General features: G+C 30.0%; 2 protein-coding genes across 3 annotated transcripts; one reads left to right on the forward strand and one right to left on the reverse strand.

Moving 5' to 3' along the window:
- Positions 1-731: 731 nt before the first annotated feature.
- LOC130441008 (E3 ubiquitin-protein ligase Godzilla-like) lies at positions 732-13,391 on the reverse strand. Of its 2 annotated transcripts, XM_056774450.1 has the most exons (7): positions 13,021-13,391; positions 12,721-12,885; positions 12,192-12,261; positions 10,611-11,038; positions 9,010-9,184; positions 8,090-8,309; positions 732-6,680 (listed from the first exon to the last, which is right to left on the reverse strand). In XM_056774450.1, exons 2-7 carry the CDS (start codon positions 12,799-12,801, stop codon positions 6,431-6,433), a joined length of 1,224 nt encoding a protein of 407 aa, XP_056630428.1. In that variant the 5' UTR covers positions 12,802-12,885; positions 13,021-13,391; the 3' UTR covers positions 732-6,430. The 2 variants fall into 2 exon arrangements, with proteins under 2 accessions (XP_056630428.1, XP_056630429.1); XM_056774451.1 differs by lacking the exon at positions 13,021-13,391 and having other exon boundaries at positions 12,725-12,837.
- Positions 13,207-20,377, forward strand: LOC130441007 (UDP-glucuronic acid decarboxylase 1). The gene is made up of 7 exons (XM_056774449.1): positions 13,207-14,018; positions 14,070-14,302; positions 14,374-14,659; positions 16,192-16,305; positions 16,607-16,794; positions 19,812-19,944; positions 20,049-20,377. Exons 1-7 carry the CDS (start codon positions 13,961-13,963, stop codon positions 20,291-20,293), a joined length of 1,257 nt encoding a protein of 418 aa, XP_056630427.1. The 5' UTR covers positions 13,207-13,960; the 3' UTR covers positions 20,294-20,377.
- Positions 20,378-21,396: the final 1,019 nt, after the last annotated feature.

Below are 21,396 nucleotides of genomic sequence, written 5' to 3' on the forward strand. Positions count from 1 at the left end.
AATAATAATAACCTAACCTAACCTTACTTTCTCAACTGTAAGGCGACTGAAAAAGCCACGCCATAGTGTTACCAACTTGTGTGTGAAAATTATTCAAATAATAATTAATGAAATATGAAGAATTTCTGATTATTAGAAAAATAATTTCTATTTGTGCTGATACGAATTTTTCACTTTCAAGATAAAATTGATTGCCGAGTTAGAAATTTAATCCGTGTTATTTTACATTATACAGAGAGGTACGGATTTTGTACCCAAAAGAATATTTCAAAAAAGTCTAGTCGGTCCGGATAACGTAACTTCTAGATTTTGGGTTCATATATATTTTTTTGTTTGTTTCTATTATTTTCAATTAATTATGCTCATTTGTTATTTATTTACTCTATGATAGTTGTAATATAATTGTTATCGTTAGATGTAAACTTCGATATTCACCCTCCCGAATTAATCTCCAGTCTAGTCGTACTTTTCTTTCAAGGAAAAAGGGTCCAGCTATCAAGGGTATGGTAGGTGTAAACAAAACCTTTTGTAAACCTTGGCGATTCACAGCGTTAACTCCTTCCACTCGGGCCAACGGCCCCCTTTTTACTAACTTATTTTACTTACCTATCTATCAAGTTTTTGTGTTCATTATGAACTGATATGTAGAGTTTTTGGCTTTTATATTTTACATAAAGACAGTTTAAAACCTGGTTCAAAACTACTATTGGGCATTTGATAAAACAACGATAGTAATTCAAATAAATTATATTGATATTTCCCAAAATTATATTACACTGGAATCACTATATATACTTACATTACAATTTTTGTATTTTACGGTTAATATTAAAATAATAAGATTAGTGTATAATATAACAATAAAACACATGTTGATTTCATAGAACAATTCAAGAAGTTGAATTCAGATGGAAATAATGTGAAACCATCGATGAGAAATAACATAAAATAGGATATAAATCAAGAATAGTAATAACAAAGATTCACATAGAGATAGCTGCTGAAATTTATAGAGTCAAATGAGAGATACAGGGCACAGCAATTATGGATACCAACGTCATCCCAGGCAGAAGTTGAGAACAAATTTCAATGTCACAATCACAGGCATCAAATGAGTCATTAAACTAGAAGAATTGATCTTAAGTGTACTACAACTGATTGTTGAACATTTCAAGCAGAACGAAATTACCTTTTCCAAAGAAAATATGCAAGCAAATATTTATACGCTTAATATTGTGCAATTCCTGTACTTATAAACCATAAAAAAAATGATCTTAGAAGACGATTTGTGCTAATTTACTAGCCAAATGTTATTTACAAGATCTTATAGATGCTAACGAATATGCAGTATGTGTGGTAGACCACTGGCAATAAACAACATAATGGAATATTCAAAAAATGATCTTAGAAAGATAGTATATCCCAATTTATCAGCAAATGTGAAAATATCATTGAAAATAAGCAATATAATAGAACAATGGACTCAATATCAGCAAATAATCTTGGAAGAAGACAATTTATCCCAATTTATCAGCCAAATGTTATGCACAAGATCTTAAATTATGACTCCCAGTCAAAAAATGATCTTAGAAAGACAGTTTATCACAATAAATGACAACAAATGATCTTTGAAGAAGACACTTTAACCCCATTTTATGCACAAGATCTTATGTTTCCTAAGGAATAAGCAATACATGTGGCAGACCACTATCAATAAACACAACATAATGGAACAATGGACAGTCAAAAAATAACTTGGAAAGACATTTTATCACAATAAATTAGCAAATATGATTTAAGATCTCATTTTTGTTAACGAACAAGCATTTTGACAGATCATTGCAAATGAACGATATAATGTACCAATGGACACAACGTTAGAAAATTATTTTTGAAGACAGTTCATACCGATTTAACGGCCAAATATACAAGATCTTGGGTTTTTTAACAATTTACTCAGTACTGAGGAGAATCATTGGCAATAAGCAATAAAAATAAATATCACTAAAGATTTGAAAATAAGTATTTATTATAGTAAGAAACTGATCATCGTAAAAACCTATTTTAAAATTACAACTAGGGAAGCAGTAAGAGAAAAAACTGAAGTGGCACCTGAAGAATTGAAGTTTGAGGAAAAATTAATAAACGTGCAATAACAACGTGTCGTATCCTTATGTATCTTCCCAATATTCTCATTTTTTATATACAATGTTAATTGTTCATCAAAATAATGTCTATTTGCGAATAACAACTTTTATAAGAGATCAAATAATCGGCAGCTCACTTATTTCTCTTTAAACCTCAAAAAATCTATAATGGTCAAGTATCCATATCTACAGTTCACTTGAAATTTAAACTACGTGAATATCCTATATACTAGCATTTTCAACGAGGTTGAATCACTTAAAATATATGTGCTTCATACCGCAGGCTCAGCCTCAACATTCTGATATCCCATCCTAAGGGTTTTTATTTTAACTTTGTTACACAGAGAAAACGTTTAGTCGGTCAACGTTCTAGCTTTGTAATCCTGCGATGGATAATAATGGATAATAATATATTAATATGGAGACTCACCACTTTGGTTATACAACACAATTAAAAAAAATAAAGCTAAACTATAATAAGATTGGTATATATTAGCACCTTTTAAACAATTTGTGGTAAATACGAGCGAGACCTATAAAGATATTGATAATATAAATTTTCTTAGAAGATTAATTTCAAATGAACAAGCAGAAAGTTTAATTCGATTTAACTGATGTATTCAAGATAAGGGAAATTACCGCGCCTTTCCTGGTTAGAAGACGTTAATTCCAGCCTGATCCAGCTAGGGGTTCGACGTTGGAGGCTCAGACAGAAAGGATTGTTAAAAAGGCCCTGGTTCTCAAAATACCGTAGCGCCGGTTAAAGATTGTTTGCTGATTTTCTTTGATGGTATGAAAACATATTTTTAGTACTGCACAAAACCGATAATGACTATTTCGTTTAAAAATTAAAGATTAATTTAGTATTCAGTTTATTTTCCCAAAATTTTTTATACCGATTTAATATAACCATTTAACTTACACTTTCAAGAAACTAAAATCAATACAAAATTTTCTAATTGTTTTGCTTTTAATTCAATAGATATTAACCCGATAGATTGATTACTTATAGTTAAATACTTTCTGCGTTGCTCATTTTGAAGTATAGATAATTATATTAGTATTTATTATAAAAATATCACACTTCCAGTGAACTATCCCAGTTTTATTTATGTGACTCATAGACACAAGTTTGAAAGTATGTACATTTAGAAAAGGTATTAGAATTTCATAGGAATCCAAAATAGCCAAGTATGTATTTTAAATAAATTAATAATCATTAGAACACAACTTTAGATTTGTCACAAGCATTCTGTTATTTTCTAGAAGCGAAACTAATTTATTTAATCAAATGAACAATGCATCTTATATTATTTGAATAACATAGGGAGGTATCCAAAATAAAATATAAAAAAAAAAATTAAAAGGGGGATCGTTCAATTACATTGTTTTCGTCGATGATAATAGTCCGGTCAAATTAGACCAAAAAATAAGAGTGAAGCTACATAAACTCCCACCAAGCTGAAAATCGGTAAAATCATTCAAAATATAATTAAAAATAAAATTTGAAAGCTTCCTATTATTTCCGTGTACGGAACAAATTTTATTCAAGGTCAAAGATCAAAAAAATGAGATTTCCGCAATTTTCAGCAAAATGGTAAGTTTTATAAATACCTTAGATAAAAATTGTGGATCATAAGATTATCTACAAAAAACGATAATACTTTTTTTTCCTACGAGCTACCTTTTCTGAGATATAACTATGCGAAAAGTTCTAAAAGTTGTAATCATCATAATATACATGAGTACGCCACGTATATACATCCAAACTGCTGAACACAATGTTTTGCAACTGTAAAAAGGGGCGCTGAGGTTGCAAAAAAGTCGGCCTGTTTTGTTCTTTAGCATGTACACCTTGTCAAAACCGTTCTTGCTATAATATTGAATCACAAACAGTGGAGGATACGTTTGATTCCAAAGAGGCGACATGTGATACGTCGCTATTGACGCAATTTACATACATAGAATGAAGTGTATGTCTAAATTTCACAACTTTTTTTAATTTAAATCGATTTTATTTTTCAATCTCAATCCACATTAAAAAAACACTACCTCAAAGGTGGCAGGGAAACAACTTTTTGAATCATTATATCTCAGAAACAGTGGTTCGTAGGAAAAAAAGTATTGATACATTTTTTGTAGTTGATTTTATGATCTACAAAACTTATTGTTTTGCTGAAAATAGCGAAAAAATCATTTTTTTTAACTTTGACCTTGAATAAATTTTTTTCATACACGGGAATGATGGAGAACTTTTTATATTTATATAATTATATTTTAAACAATTTTATTTATTTTCAGCTTGGTGGGAATTTATATAACTTCGAATCTCTAAATTGACCGGACTAAGTAAAACTGTCATTAGTTCTAAGTTCAAAGTTCTGAAACTGTTGGTGATATTTAAACTTAACATATTGTTTACTACTGCTACAGCAACCCTTGAAATTACCCTGTATGACGTGCGTCTCGACAACAAAATTATTATCTTTAGATGTCAAAAGTTTTGGTCTCTGAAGACGATGTAAGTATTAGTAAAATGGTAATAAACAGTATGTCATTAGTACTGAACAAATTTTAAGGATTTGAAAGATTCACCGGTATATGACGAGATAAAAATACAAGTTAGGTTTATATAGTTCTTCTACACATATTTGTAGTACCTGAACCAGTACTAGAAATGAAAAAAGTGTTAAAAGATACTTTTTTGTGGGTTGTCTTCATAAATAGTGATGGAATTGAGCAAAAAATACAAACTTGGCTATTTGCAGTGAATTTATAAAAATGTTAGAAATATACAATGTGAAAAATAACAATTTTCCATTACATACTCAAGTCAAAAATAATTTCAATAAAAAAATAGGTAAAACAGTGTTCGACTAGAAATCACATACAAGAAAAATTTATCTTGCAAAAAATCAAAATATTCTGGGTACTAACAGTGGTTAAACCAAAATTTTGAAATTGTTTCCATACAATATTTACCATACTGGCCAGGGGCGCAACCAGGGAAAAGGAGCATTATGGATAGAGAAATTATTGAATAATAACACTGGCAAAAACTAAAGTAGAGAGTATACTGCAATAAGTTGAATCTACTAACTATTTATATTATTTTCCTTACAGTTTTCCGCTCTTTCATTTTTTTGCAAACTCCAAAACAAAGAAAAACTGAGAACAAAAATTACCAGAATGTGTTTGATTAAAACTTGAAGCTTCACAAATGTTCAAAGACTATCATTAATCATGTCAAATTCTTGGTAAATAACTAAATCAAATATTGTTTATTCTCATTCCAGCTTCTCTTCTGGTCGATTTTTCCAAAGATTTTTAAAGTAATTCTAATAAATAATAACTGTATGGGAATTTTTGTTTTCCAAATCTATATAAAAACTGTTTAGAAATCTACTCACTTGGAATTGTCATTTCTTCAAAAACACTATTTTTGAAATTTTGGAATAACTCATTCAATTTTTTCAAGATTTAGGAAAATTCAGGCGTTATTCTGGCATATTATGGTCATTCTCTACTAATTTTTCTTTGTTTTCAAAAAATTATTCATTATAGGTACTAAAAACAGGTGCTATATTAAAAAAAACTACAACGAGAAGTCAAAACATTTCAACTTATAAAAGCTCCTGGAAAAACGCCAACACACAAGTTATTGGAAAAATATTACCAATATTTTTCAATACATTTAGCTCTTAGTGTTATACCCTGTACATTTGAATTGAAAGATTTTTTTAGATATCTTCGAGACACAAAACGATGTACATACGATTTTAAAATTTTATGTTGCATTATGTTTTGATTCAAATTCAAATCTTTTATTCTTTTAAAAAATTTGTTACCTTTTTTCGAATCTTCACCATACCTACATCACTACTATGATTAGTAAAATCTATTGGCGCACAATTTATAGATTGTTAACAATCATCAAAACAAAGTATCATAAGGGTTCCTTTAAGAAGAATCATGGTTGTACCCCTGATGATGATGATGAGTCATTTAAATAATTCTTAGTATCCAGGTTCTGTACATATTCTTTAGATAAATTATTCAAACAATAAAAATATAAGTCTTAATAATATTTCATAGTATATGTGCAGTAAATTTAAACCGATAACCTATAAAAAGTTCATCTTGTCGTCTAAGATTTTCAAGTCATACAATATCAAAAAAATATTTTATATACAAATCATCACATATGCAAATATATCTGCACATATCCTAAGTGTCGCTATAACTGCAACTATAATCCCATTAAATAAAATAATCTGTAAAGATTACGCATGAGCCCCACTATCCATGCTTGAATTCTCACTAAAAGCGTCAACTTGAACTGAAACAACATTCTCTTCAAATGGATTAACACTACTAGTGGAAGCTTCGATATTGACATCAGCATCACGAAATAATTCTTCTCTAGAATCAGAACTAGCACTATTTATACTTATATAATCTCCATTGATGCTGTGATGATCAGAAGTAGAAACTAAGTTAGCAGCTGCTGCTCCAGAAGCTTGTGATACAGATCTGCAAAAATAATCCAAATTTTACTTTTTGTCTAAAACTATAAATTTTTCAATAACTCAAACAGATGACTTTATTAGTGATAACTGCCCGTCATAAACTTTAATTATATTCTTTAATGTTTGAAAACATTTCAGTTTTTCATCTTATTAGAATGTGCCAAGAGTTAGGATGTATTGAGATCAATTTTTTTAATATGACTAATATACCAGGAGGGATTGGACCAGTGATTGCCTGCTATTATCTGATTCCTTACTTACTTACAATTCCTGGAAAAATCCTTCGGGTTCCATTGACATTTTCCTAGGAAAATGAGATTTTTTTGCAAAAAAATAAGTCCTACCGCAATTTTCTGACTCCTGACATGTTCATAGAAGGATAGTTTATCATCGATTTTGTTATCAAAATTTTTTTGGTAGGGCAAAGGCTAAAATATATATATGATAATGCAAGGAAAATCGTCGATTGTCTGTAAATTTCTGATTTTGATAATAAAATCGATGATAAACTATAGTTCTATAAACATGACAGGAAACAGAAAATCGCGGCTGTACATTTTTTTGGAAATTCTCGTTTTCTAGGAAAATGTCACAGTTTTCCATGAATCTTACTTTCACTACTCCACGAACTTCAGTCCAATCTGTCCCGGTCTATAAATGTTTAAACGTATTGCTTATACATTTATTTGTATACACCTATTGGAACTATTCTTTAGCAAGCACATCGTTCTAAAGAGAAAAAGAAGTTGTGTAGAGAAACTACACTAACAATTAAGTGACTCCCCAATAATCATGATTTTTTTTGAAAAACATTTCCAATGATGTCTCTTGGTAGATTTTAGTGAATTTTTAATTGGAAACTTTACCACCATAAGCCATTAGTGTGGTTATGGTTACCAATTTCAACAACAATATTGTTAAAATGAAATAAAAGCAAAAAAAGGCATCACAATTTTAATTAAAACCAAATTTTTCAATCATCAAGAAGAATTAAAATATGGCTCACATTCTCCCGAAGTGTGAACACTGAAAGAACTCCAGAGCACTACACCTGGGTGCGTATGAGATAGGAGACAAAGATCTTTGGCAATTAAAGCCATCCCACATTCTAGACTTTTTAAAAATAATTGGATTCATGGATGAGCTGTAAACACTGGGTTCTCCAGAATCTCATCAGGAAAAGGGGGACATGATAGATCCTTTGGGTTGCAGTGTATACAAAACCCCAAATCCATCATACATACATACATGGCTATAAAGATCTGGAATTTATATTTATTACATATATACTACAAGTGAAATACATTGTAGGACATTTCACCTCATATTTTTAATTACATACATTTTTTCTGTTCACTATTGCTTATCTTCTATTGACTGTTGATGTAATTTTGTTCAACAATTTAGTCATACCTTAGTATCCGTTGAAATGGATTCCCTCGTTGCTCTTGGAATGTACCCCCTTGGGTAACATTATTACTGGAATTTAACAATGGGGACGTATCATCTGTTTCTGATTCATCAGTATCCGAATCTGTACGGACTTCATCTCTACCCCAAACACTACGTTTGCAAATAGGACAAACTCGACGATTTTTAGTTAACCATGGATCAATGCAGTTTGTATGGTATGCTACAAATAATCATCAATTATCGCTATGTAAAATATTAAATATATAGAAACAATATAAAGAAGCTTTTCTATTAGGTGCATACACCATCATTTAATAATATATGTATATTTAAGAAGAAATTTATTCTGTTTATGTGAACTCCATAATTTGATTGTAATGGTGGATTTTACCCCGCACGGTCTTTTGTATTTTGTCTTTTTATGGTTCCTGGTGAGTTTTTGCTACTTGTGGCAGCTTTGCTGTATTTTTTATATATTCTAGTTGTCTACTTTCATTTTCTTGAGATCTTTCTTTCTAACCGACTCTGATCGGTTATCACTTTGGTGTTATAATATGTGCTATCCAATCAGTTTTTCTTTATCAGGGCAACAGTTTTTTTAAAATTTTACTATATCTTCTCTAGTATCTGGGTCATCAATGGGCTCATTTTATCATTTTGATCTCTCTTGAGTTCCTTGATCCAAAAATTTTCAATTGTATTAAATTTAATGTTTCGGCAGCTCAAGTTATTATACCCTAACCAATAACATGGACATGAAAAAAAAGAGGTTCAATTTTACTATGATATTCCATTTAACATTTATATGAAGTTCCGAAAATATTTCATGAAAAGTATATAACAAACGAGAGTAGAAAAAACAGCGAAAGATTAATCTTAATTCCAACTAATACCAAATCTGGAAATCAGATATACCTTACCATGATTACATGGGAGAATTCTCAGTTTTTCTCCATCTACATAGTCCTCCAAACAAATTACACAAGTTTCATATGGATCTCCTTTTTGAAACTTGTGAGTTGGAATTTTATTCAAAACTGGTTTTGGTAATCTATGCCTTCTCTGACGCCTTCTATCTTTTATAAATTTCCATATCTATGAAAAAATTAATTAGATTACCATAAACACAGAAAAGTGGTAATTTTTCATATTGTAGTTCTGGGGAAACAAGGACATAATTGTAATTTTTTTTTCAAATTCAACTTTATTGGAGAATTATACTTGAAAACACATGTTCTTTTCGAAAGAAAAACGACATAAATGTATCTCGAAATTTAACCACTAGATGGCAGTTGCAACGTTAATGTTTAGCCACCAACCCGAAACAAAAATCGGCGAAATACTGTCACAAACGTTAGTCCTGTTATGAATTCCATAACGTGTGTATATCTTCACGGTGCAACAATGACCCAAGTATAGTTTGTACGGGTTTCTGCGAAGTTGTAAGTGTAAAAATAACGTAAGTGTACAGGGTGTCAAACATAAGGTGACCTATATAGTTTTCTCAAAACCTGTAAGTGTTATCAAAAAACTTTAATTACAAAAGTTATTTGTATTCAAAAGAATTTTTAAATGATTGACTTTTGGATTATACAGGGTGCCCCAATTTTACAGTATCGACATAAACTTTGGAATTTTAAATAGACCACAATATATTTTATAGCGTTTTTTGATTTAGGGGTAAAAACAAAGATAACTTTCATAAAACCTATATGATGGTATTACCTAAAATAAAGAAAAAAAGATTTTCCATGTACAAGTGATCAAACCAGGTATACATTTAAATGTAAAATCGATAATACAAACCCAAAAATATATTAAGTTTAGGTAGTAGGTAGTTAGTTCTCTCCAATCCTTAACATTGTAAGGATATACCTCTGAAACTCTAATAGAAATAAAATAATCTTTCAATTGATAACTAATTCATTTTTTTTCATAAATATATCGTTACCTAATTCTTAATCCCAACAGCAAACATCAACTAGGAAAAGTACTTAGTCGAGAAGAGTTTATTGTGACAGCCAAAGGGCAAAAATTAATGAAATATCTTTTACAGTTTAAGACATACAGGCAGATTCCTTGTCTGAAGAAATGAAGACGCAGTTACAAAAAACACTAATTTACGGCTATTAACAAAAATTTAATTGGAAAACATATATTGGTTGATTGTAAATAGATTGGAAACTTTTGTCTAACCGGAACAGCGATATGATCTTAGCAAACTTTGTGATAAGTGGTTCAACTATCAAAAATTACTTAGTTATTTGCTAGCCACTCCCAATGTGGTATTAGTTAGTCAAATGATCCCTCTACTAAATGAAATTTATTTTACTTGTCAATATATCTGAGCTTTATATGTATTTAGACATTCCAATTTCTCACCTTATTTATATGGTCTAATTATTGAGATCATTGTAGTAAGAAGATATATGATATCAGTATCGAATCTTTTTTCAATGATAGAAATATACTGAAATTGAAAACAAAATCTTGTATCTTATATATAAGAATATAATCTTACCATAAAAATAATCATAACGATAAAACATATTCCCACTACGATTGAGAAAGGAACCAATAAGTGTGTAGGTAAATCAAAAGGTGTATCTCCATTTATAATTATAAAATAATCTGATGAATTTGCATATTTCTTCAAAAGCTCCAATCCACTTTTCTCGGAAACAAAAACAGAAGGTATGAAAATCCCTGTTCTGTTATTGGCTCCCATTGAAATAAGTTCATCGGAGCCAACATTGTATACTATCACAGCACTGTAACCAGCAGCTTGAGATATACGCACTTTTTGTTCGAAAGTACAATTGTTACTCTTACTAAATCTTCTAACAAGGACTACTAGTTTTCCAGTTTCATTATTTGGATCAGGTGTAGGTCTCAACATTTGAGTACAGGCATCTACTGGATATGCCTCAATTAGCATACCAGCTAAAGCTGAAAATAATAGCATGTTAAATACACTGTCCAGTAAAGTTAATGCTTAATTTTGATTTTTTATCTTGAAAAATATTGCAAGAAATTAATTTATTTTATATTTTCAACTACTATTGTAGGAAATATAGAGGTTCAACAAAAAATATACAAAATAAAGTTTGAAATAAGAATTAAAGAGCAATGGCTTATTTTAATGGCAAGTATTTCCTCCTCTGGCATTAATTACAAAGTGTCTGAGCGAGCTCCTTAGTTCAGTTGGAATTTTTGGAACCATTGGTGACATTCATACTGAACACACTGTTTAAATAGATACAACACAGATATAATCATTACATATATCATAATTATTATGTATATATAAGTTTTATTATGTATATATAAGTTAATAATGATAATATAAAGTGTTGTGTGGTTGAATAAGTTTGTAGCATGTCTAAATAGAATTGTAAAAAGATAAAAAGAGAGCTCCACTAGATTAGACATGTAAAGAACAATCAAAATTATTTTCAGTTGTATTTTTGATTGGTCGAGAGCAATAATTGTTTTCATAAATTCCATCATAAACCATGCACGTCATAGCATAGAAAAACGTGTTTTGCTATGGCCAGATCTTGAAATATGAATGGTGTACGTGCGCCATGTCGCTTGATAGGTGTTGGGCGTAGGAAGAAATGGCAACATAGCTCCTATGTCTTTGCAGTCAGTTGCAAGGATGTCCATGACGATCTTTGCCCATTGGTCGCTATTTTGAGCCTCCTGTGGAAACGCTCGACCATCCTGTTGGTTTGTGAAAATTGTTTGGGAAAGCAGTCAAAGAAAAAAATGTTCTGAATGAATGTGTACCTGTATTACATATTTTTAAATGCGTGGGCACCAACATTATGGTTTTAGCAAATTTTTGGGTCCATTTTAAAAATTATAAGTAATAGAGGTAGATCACCTATTTAAACAATTACAAAAAATTTCATTAGGTGATATATCCCAAAAGATTTTAATAGCTTTTACTTATTGTGTACATTATTATTTGTATTCATTTATTTTTGTGCAGTTTTATATTTAAATTTCATGGAATTTTTTAAGGCTGCATTGAGTTTGAATTTGATTATTGATAAAATTGTCAAATGGCCATATCTATGGAATAAATATATCTTACCTGTATCTTTTAGGTCAGGTCCAAATAAAGCTGGTTTATCTGTAAATTCTTCACGATAAAACTGAGATTCCTAAAATAGTTTTGAAAGTTATCTTTACTATAAATAAAATTTTTAAATAAACATTTGAACAAACAGGGCAAATATGTATACTTGTTATGATGATTTAATAAATATCAGGAGCATAGATTTTTAATCCTTCATAAATACAAACAGTATCAATTTTTTATAAATTATATTTTGAAAAAGTGTGATATAATTCAACTCAATCATTAGTTTGATAATGAAAACTGTTGATAATCAACTTATCTACTATAAATAGATGTTGCCAGTTTATCTTACAATTAATGTCAATATGCATTTGTTCATTCCCATTTTTAAATTTTGATTTCTTACTATGTTTTCACCCAAATTCTACTATTGTTACATTCAATGAAAGTAGTTAAAGAGTGTATACTACCATGAGTCATACCTATACAGATATTTAAATGGGAACTATTAAGATTCATTTTCTTGATGAAGTTTACTTACATACTTAATGGCGTAAATTTCAGCACCGCTTTTGTCCAATAAAGATGCAAATATCAATCCTAATAGACATTTGTAGATCATATTGTCTTATTTAATTAAGGAAATGATTTGTCACAATTAGAGTATCATGTTTTTTAACCATTGTATACGAAGTAACAATAGGATCTAAAAACCAACATTAATAATCAATTATAGCTTTCAAGATACAAACAATTATCATTGAGATAGTTTATATTATTTATAAGTACAAACAACCTTGATTATATTTCTAAAAAAGTTTAATCAAAAAATATTACTTACTAGAAAACGTCGTTATGCAAAAGTGTACATACAATTTTCCTAAATTTAATAACGTATACACGAAACACTTTAGAACTAATTTTTTTTCTTCAAAAAAATAATAAACATTATCATCGCAATTGTCCGTCACTTACGACCATATGACTAATGACAGATCAATTACAATTATAATTAGTAATACTGAGAGGCACTGTCAAATTTATAAATTGATATGATTCTCTATCTTCAAAATCGAAAAATATTAGAATTGTTTTTTTTTATAATATATCAAAACTGTGTACAATTTAAGGATATTTTATAATCTTTTGATTCTAATAAAGCTGATTGAGTATCTAGTTATGGCATCCGGAAAGAGAAGTTGAATAGCTTCTAAGTATGCCTGTTCAATAACCCATGGTACTCTATTTCTTACCCACTTGTGTACCAAACAAATCGCTGGACGATCTTTTTTATTTCCATTATATATGAGATAGCTTCCGTATATTTTTTGAACATAAATAAATATTCTTTAAAATACTTACTTGCTTTAAATTCATCTGGTTATTTATTGTACTAATTATTTTTCAGGTCAATTTTTCAGGAAATAAACATTTGATTACGGAAAACTATTAAATTTTTCTGGAAAAAAAAGCGATTTACATATTTTCTACATCTACGAAAATTTAATTAATTCATCTCTATTTCTGAAAAACAGAGTTAAAAGTTTCTTCACTTGTAATTTTTGGATATTACAAAAATCTAATATTAATTCCATAATTTTGAAAATTGTATGGCTGCTGTGTTTACACTAATAGCTGATTATGTACTTGCTAATAACAGGCAGCTTCGAATTAATACAAGAAGAAGAAGGACTACTTTTAGATTACAGATAAAAAGTTAAATTTTCAATGTATTTTTCGCTCATTAAGAGTATATTTTTTACTTTAAGAATGATTTCAAAATGAGCCAAATAAGTCCTCGATTCAAGCATATATTAACAGTTATCATTATTATTGCGGGTAATTTTTTAAGTAGTAAAATTAATTTGACACTCATGATATATTTTTTAGTATTATTTATTTTGATACGATCATTTCATGGAGCTAGTGAAGCTGATACTGAAGAGAAACAATTAGCTTTACTAAAATTTCCTGAAGATGTTCAACGTGCTACATATTTACTCAATGATGCTTATCATAAAATTGAAGCTCTAGAAGAAAAAATAATTTCATTAGAAGGCAGAGTACCTAAGACTTATCCTGATGTGAAATTTTTGAATTATTTACAACGTAAAAGAATTTTGGTAAGCGGCGACGTTTAGATTCATTAGATTATCAAATATGAATTTATTATTATCAACTTGTATTTTTATAGATCACAGGAGGAGCAGGCTTTGTAGGATCTCACTTAGTGGACAAATTGATGTTAGAAGGACATGAAGTAATTGTCGCTGACAATTTTTATACAGGAAGAAAAACAAATGTTGAACAGTGGATAGGACATGAAAATTTTGAACTTATCCATCATGACATTGTAAATCCTTTATACATCGAAGTGGATGATATATACCATTTAGCTAGTCCAGCTAGTCCACCACATTATATGCAAAATCCCGTCAAAACTATTAAGACTAATACTTTAGGAACTATAAATGTTTTAGGTAAGCAAAACTCTAGAAATGGAAAGTGATAATGGACAATTATTGCAAAGAGTCTAATAGAAGAAGAGAGATCTCTTATCTACTCTACTGGTGGTCTGCCTTGTTGAAAAAAAGATGTCAATTGTTGGAGAACGCTCATTAGACTGCCTTGGAGAAATAGAAAAAATCTTAATCCTGATTATAAATACTTGAAAATAAGCTATATTAAGAAAAAAAATGATGAGGGGGTTGTTAGCTAGTTAACTAAGTGACAAATTGTGCACAATAAAGGGTAACACAATGAGCCTTAGACCTTGTGAGAGAACCATGACCAATGTAGATCAAGGTTGCCCATACTTACATAAATTAATATAGTAATAATGAAATAATCACAACTAGTTAATTAAAGATGTGTATAACAGACACTTATAGATATTATTTGTTGTAGTTTTTGAAATAATCCTTGTCACTCAGATTGCCACTGAATATTAATTTAATTTTCATTTTGATATATGCTTTCATGTCACTATATACCACACATCATTTTCTTGTATTTCTTGATGAGAGGGCATCCACAAAAATCTGACAACTAAGTTGTTGTTTTGTATTAGATGCAATTGAAATCTTGATTTGTAGTTCAAGAGGGTTGTTGGTATAGATATTTTTAAGGAGCTCAAGGCATTTAAGAAGTTTGTTATAATTACAGTTTTTTGAAGGTTTGATGATTGCATTTGGACCAAAGCTTATATTTCTGCTGATTGTACAGAGCTTACGTGAAGTAATTTCAAGGGAGGCTTATGAGAAGTGATACCAAAAGCCCCAAACTCCATTGGTGGTTTTGGATTCATCAGTTTTGAGTGAAAGTTCTGATATATTATGGAGGCTAGCATTTCTGTATTGTTAAAGATATTCAAACTTATATCAATGCTTGGAGTTTTAATCAGCCGTGGGGGAGATATATCAATATTTATTTGTAGAATGGGAGGAATCTGCATATCTAGTGGTCTGATAAATTTAGAAACTCTCTTTGATAACTATGATATTGTAGTTGGGCATATAGTACTGGCATATGACAATGTTAGGTATTGTCTTTTAGCTAGTAATGGCTCTTAGTTCTACTCATAAATTTTCTTTGGGAGATGTTTTGTAAGCTCCAGTAATTATGCATAATGCTTGATTGGCTATGGTATCTAAACATTTTAGGATCTGTTTTTTAACAGAGGCATAGGCGATATACCCATAATCAGTCCTAGATCTTACAACATACGTGTAGATTGAGAGTAAAGTCTCTTGGTCAGATCCTCACTCTCTGTTTAAAAGAACTTGTAATAGGTTCAGTCCATTCTGACATCTGATGATAAAGTCCTTGAAATGTTTGTTCCAATTTAATTGGGAGTCGAAGATCATTCCCAAATATGTGTTTCCACTGTTTAAATTCCATATAAATAAAATGTTTTCCATGTACCCAGCATTTTATGAAGAAAAACCCTAGACAACTAAGAAATCCGAACACTCATATTTTCTAATATTTATTGCTTTTTTGTAAATTTAAGGTTTAGCTAGAAGATTGAATGCAAAAATTTTAATAGCAAGTACTTCAGAAGTATATGGTGACCCTGACATACATCCACAACCAGAAACATATTGGGGCCATGTGAATCCCATAGGTATATATCAAAATATTACAGTTAATTTTTTTATTAATTGATCTATTTTGAAATGAGATAATTCTGTTCTCGAAAACCGACTTCCTTTGGCTATAAGATAATAAATGTTATCTAGTGTACAACAGATTTCAATTTTGTAATGTTTTACTGTAAATTGTATGCCTTAATGTTGAGTTTGTGAAGATGTTCTCCTAATCTTATTAGAACATATGATTCAAACAATTATAACTAAAAATAAGAATTTAGTTATTCTGGTAATATTTTAAGGTTTTGAAACGTTGTCATCTTATAAATTTATTAGGACCAAGAGCATGTTATGATGAAGGTAAACGGGTATCAGAATCACTGACTTACGCCTATGCCAAACAAGAAAATATGCAAGTACGAGTAGCTAGAATTTTTAATACTTACGGACCAAGAATGCACATGAACGACGGAAGAGTTGTATCCAATTTCATATTACAGGCACTTCAGGATGATGTGATAACAGTAAGTTTATATTATGTACAATTTTGTTGGGGGCTGCTATGTGCTGAGATATAGAATATGTGAATTTCTAACCTATAAAATTATTTTTATATATTAATCAGAAGGCAAAAAATCTATCTCTGATACTCCTGGCAATAGGCCTTCAGTAGATGCATATATATCCTTAGAATATTTTTTTGTAACCTCAATTTCCTTTCAATTTAGTATTATTAATAAATAGGTGATGATATAATCGAAGATTCTATATGAAACTTTATTGATGCTGCCTTTATCTCATCATACTATTGACTTGTGTTTGTTAAATTTGAAGATTGGTTCTTGCAGCTCTGTCAAAAGCTCAGCAAGTTGTTATTCACCTGTTGCTTATTCTGATTTTACAAACTGTTTATAGTATCAATGTTTTATGTCTCCCATTAGTATTTTTTGTTAGGAAGTGGTATTCGGCCTCAGTTAAAGTATATAAATAGCTGATACTCGGATGGTGTGAACAATTAATATTAAATTTGATGCCACCAGCTTTTTAACAAACGGATAAAAAAAGGTGGAAAAGCTGGAAACACCTTGATAATTAAGTTAAAAATAAAACAAACTAAAACTGTTCGTGGACAAGATAATCCAAATTAATATCTATTGCTCGGGCAACATATAAATTTATCAAAAAATAATAAATTCGCATTAACAGCCTATCCAAAAGAGCACAACGAATAAAAACAGGTATAAATTAAAAACAACTCAGATTCATAAATGTTACAGTTAAATCTGTTTTCAGTTTATTCTAGTTTTGACAAGGGAAGATTAGGTATCGCAAACCTATTCCGTTAAAACTTATTTTTACTATTCAAAACTAGTATTGACTAGTAGAGGGAAATGGGGTACATTGATATATGGGGCACATAGGTATAATCAATATTCATTGAAAACACAACGCGTTAGACGAACCGTTCGCCACAACAACAAAATTTTCGTAGTTTTCTTTTGTATGTGATTATTCTTATTTATTTAGTGTTACCTGTGTTATATTAAGACATTTGGTAAGTACATATGTCTCATTACAATACATAGACTTGAATTTTTTGATTATTTATTGCTTTAATTTTTATAAAATATTTATTTCGATTGTATAGGCACATTGATGCAAAGGCTCATTTATACGTATCCGTATTTAGTTAAATGTAGGTATATGTATATATATTTTTATTTTCTTTATAGAAAAATGGTTCGAACATTTAAACGCAAAACGAAGAGAACTTTCATCGACGAAATATCTGTGGCTTCTGCGATATCTAACATGTCGGAAGGAAATTCTACAGCATAGAATAAAAATAAAAACGGCGAGAAGTATACCTCCTAACAAGTATTTACAACCTAAAGAGAAGACCAACTAAATGTTTATATATTAAAAGGCAGTACAATGCATCATGGGGTTACATTAACTGAAGTAAGGCAGCTTACTATCCACCATCTTATTAAGAGTGCTGGCTTAAATTCGACTTATGGTTTACAAAAGAGAAATAAAAATATTAGTTTAAGGAAACCCACAAAGTGTTGCCCGATCATTTTCATTTAATAATACTACCGTTGAAACCTTTTTTAATAACTCAGAAGATGTTCTCACAAGATTTAATTTTACAGCTGACCATATTATCAATTTCGATGAAACTGGTATATGTTTCTAAGGGTTCGTTGCAAAAGGTATTTTTTAAATGGTACTCCTGAAGAATCTTTAGATCTAGTTGTATAAATAGTGAATTATTTATAGAGGTTATTAAACAATTCCAAAAACACACAAATAGAACAAAGGAAAGACTTATTCTTCTAATTTGTGACAATTATGAGTCACATATTTCAATTGAAGCAATTAATTATTCACAGGAAAATGGAATTGTTTACTTATCGTTTCTTACTTATCCACATCCCACAAGCTCCAACATCTTGATGTCGGTGTTTTTTGTTTCTGCATAACTCAAAATAGCCTTCAATGACTGCCACATTAATCACCCTGGGAAAGCGTTAACTATTTATGATATTTCTAAGTATTTCTATGTTGGCACAAATAAAATACCGGTGTTTGAGAGTCCTAGAAGTGGCACAACCAATTTTGAAAAAAGGCTACTCATTGTACATGGCCAATTGGTATTCGTTTTCAAGATTATATTTAAAATTACTGGAACAAGATACAAATGTAGTTGGAACTATGCGAAAAAACAGAAAACATATGCCAAAAGAGCTTGCTTCCCTCAAGCTAAAAAAAGGAGAGGCGAAAATCTTATAATTAGTACTAAGATAAAAAGGATGTATACATGCTTAATACAAAACATTCAAATATTTATTTAGTTGATACAGGGTAGCAAAAAAAGATGATAATTTAGACAAAATTGGACCAATTGCTAGCTTGCTTTCCCGCTATAAGAAAATGCGTGGAAGGTTAAAAAAATGGCGTTTTATTTAATATAGTAGGCTATTTTCAATTCACATGTTCTACATAATAAATTTTGGAACCAAAACAGGCATTGTCCAATTTCGTTTAAAAATCGCTAAAGAATTATTGGCTCAAGTGGTCCTGCCAAATTATAATACCCGTGGGCATTTTTCAAGTGGCGATGCGCCACATCGTTTGCAAGAGAAAAATTGGGCACATTTTCCGTAGAATATTTCGGCAACAGAATTAAAGAAACACCCTAGAAAAATGTACCTCGTATGTTATAAACATACAAGAAAAGAAACCACTTAACCGTGTAAACAGTGCCAGATACCTTTACATTTACCAAAAAATACCACACGATACAAAATTATTAGTCTTTATGTTAGTTTGTGCTCTTTATAAATATTTCTATTTTGTTTCATTTATATATTTATTTACATTTTGTAATTGAAATGTTCTTTCAAAAATATATGTATATCACCAATATAAGTATATTCCAAATAAAATGTATGTAAATTAAAGTCTTCAAATAATTCAGAACTCAAAGGTTTAAGAAAATTTTTGAAATAATCAATGATGAAATTGATATTTTTAGGTATATGGATCTGGAGAGCAAACACGATCCTTTCAGTATATCTCTGATTTAGTAGAAGGCTTGGTAGCTTTAATGAATTCCAATTATTCACAACCAGTCAATTTGGGAAATCCTGTAGAGCATACAATAAATGGTATATTTCATTTGTATTGACTAAAATAATGATTATTAGTGAATGGTATTTTTATTGAAATACTAAGTTCCCGATGTAAATTTAATCAATAATGTTTGTTCCAGAATTTGCTACAATAATAAAAAATCTTGTTGGTGGTAACAGTAAAATAGTTCACTTAAGTGAAGTGGAAGACGATCCGCAACGAAGACGACCCGACATTTCTAGAGCGAAAAAGATTCTTAATTGGGAGCCAAAAGTCGATCTAAATGTTGGACTTCAAAAAACAGTCGAGTATTTCAGACAAGAACTCAAACGATTTAGATACACTCCTAAGAATAAATATCTTTATAATAACTACCATCCTTAATTAGAATTCTTATATATCCTTATTTAAAAAATAATATATATTTGTTGAACATAGCAAGAATATAAAGGACTCCCTTTCTCAAAATATTAACCAAAGAATAATACTGCCACATCCAATTATCAAAATAGAAGTAAACATAAAGAAATGAACTAAATTTTGTTGCAGATATTTGTTTAATTGGAATAAACGAATAATGTAAATGTCACATAGATATTACAAGGGCTCATATTGAATATTACAGGTGTATCACTGCTTTGATTTCTCTAGAAACTCCGCCGTGACCTCAGACATTTAAATCGGTTATATTCAGCGTTGCATCACAATCCGGCCGTAAAATTAAATTCCACAGATATTCTCAATCGACAATAGTGTGCTTATACTTTACTATGCCGTTTCTAAATCAGTTTTACCTTCTGTATATTTCTCATAATTTCGTTTTTCCGTCTTAGTGAGATATCTGTAATATTTAATGAGGGACAAAAGCGTTGCATACGGCCATTTACAGAATAACCAAAGCAAAATTGAAAATATTTAATTCTCATGTAGATATTCCTTTTAATTTTTAGCAAACAAGTCAAATTAAGTAAAAATTATCTATTAGACGTGATCTACTGTAATATATTGACGGTTTGTTATGAGGTTAATTCAAATATAAACCGGAGCTTTGCTATAAAAAAATTTATTATTAAGTTACAGAGTTGACATTTTTTACAGATTTTCTAAGTAATGTCCGTCACACTTTGTCACCCTTTCAGATGCCTTTTTCGTAAAAATCTGTAACAAGTCGCATACGAAGGATTCTACTTCCTCATTGCTTTCAAATAGTAGTTCTCCATGTGTCTTTTTCAATGAGCCAAATAAATAATAGTCGCATGGCGACAAATCGTGACTACAAGGAGGGCGTACTAGTGTTTCCCAACTAAATTCTTTCAACATTTCCATCTTAAACCGAACTGTATGCAGCGTTACGTTTCCTTGCAGCAATATCGCACTAAAGATTATATGTATTACCGTTTCACCGTACTTTTTAGAAAGTTACTATGATACGGTGCGTTCACAATTCGTTGTCCAATGACAAAATCAATCGCAATCACTGCTCTCGT

Source organism: Diorhabda sublineata, chromosome 3 (genome assembly GCF_026230105.1).
Source record: "Diorhabda sublineata isolate icDioSubl1.1 chromosome 3, icDioSubl1.1, whole genome shotgun sequence".
Lineage (NCBI taxonomy): Eukaryota > Metazoa > Arthropoda > Insecta > Coleoptera > Chrysomelidae > Diorhabda > Diorhabda sublineata.

Bases quoted from the DNA above. Each gene is read 5' to 3' on its own strand.
- LOC130441008 (XM_056774450.1), bottom strand. From the start codon at position 12,801: ATGATCTACAAATGTCTATTAGGATTGATATTTGCATCTTTATTGGAC. The intron at 12,262-12,720 runs GTAAGTAAACTT...AAACTATTTTAG, and splicing joins AAATTTACGCCATTAAGTAT to GAATCTCAGTTTTATCGTGA. The intron at 8,310-9,009 runs GTAAGGTATATC...GATTATTTGTAG, and splicing joins AATTCTCCCATGTAATCATG to CATACCATACAAACTGCATT.
- LOC130441007 (XM_056774449.1), top strand. From the start codon at position 13,961: ATGAGCCAAATAAGTCCTCGATTCAAGCATATATTAACAGTTATCATT. The intron at 14,660-16,191 runs GTAAGCAAAACT...TGTAAATTTAAG, and splicing joins AGGAACTATAAATGTTTTAG to GTTTAGCTAGAAGATTGAAT. The intron at 19,945-20,048 runs GTATATTTCATT...TGTTTGTTCCAG, and splicing joins TGTAGAGCATACAATAAATG to AATTTGCTACAATAATAAAA.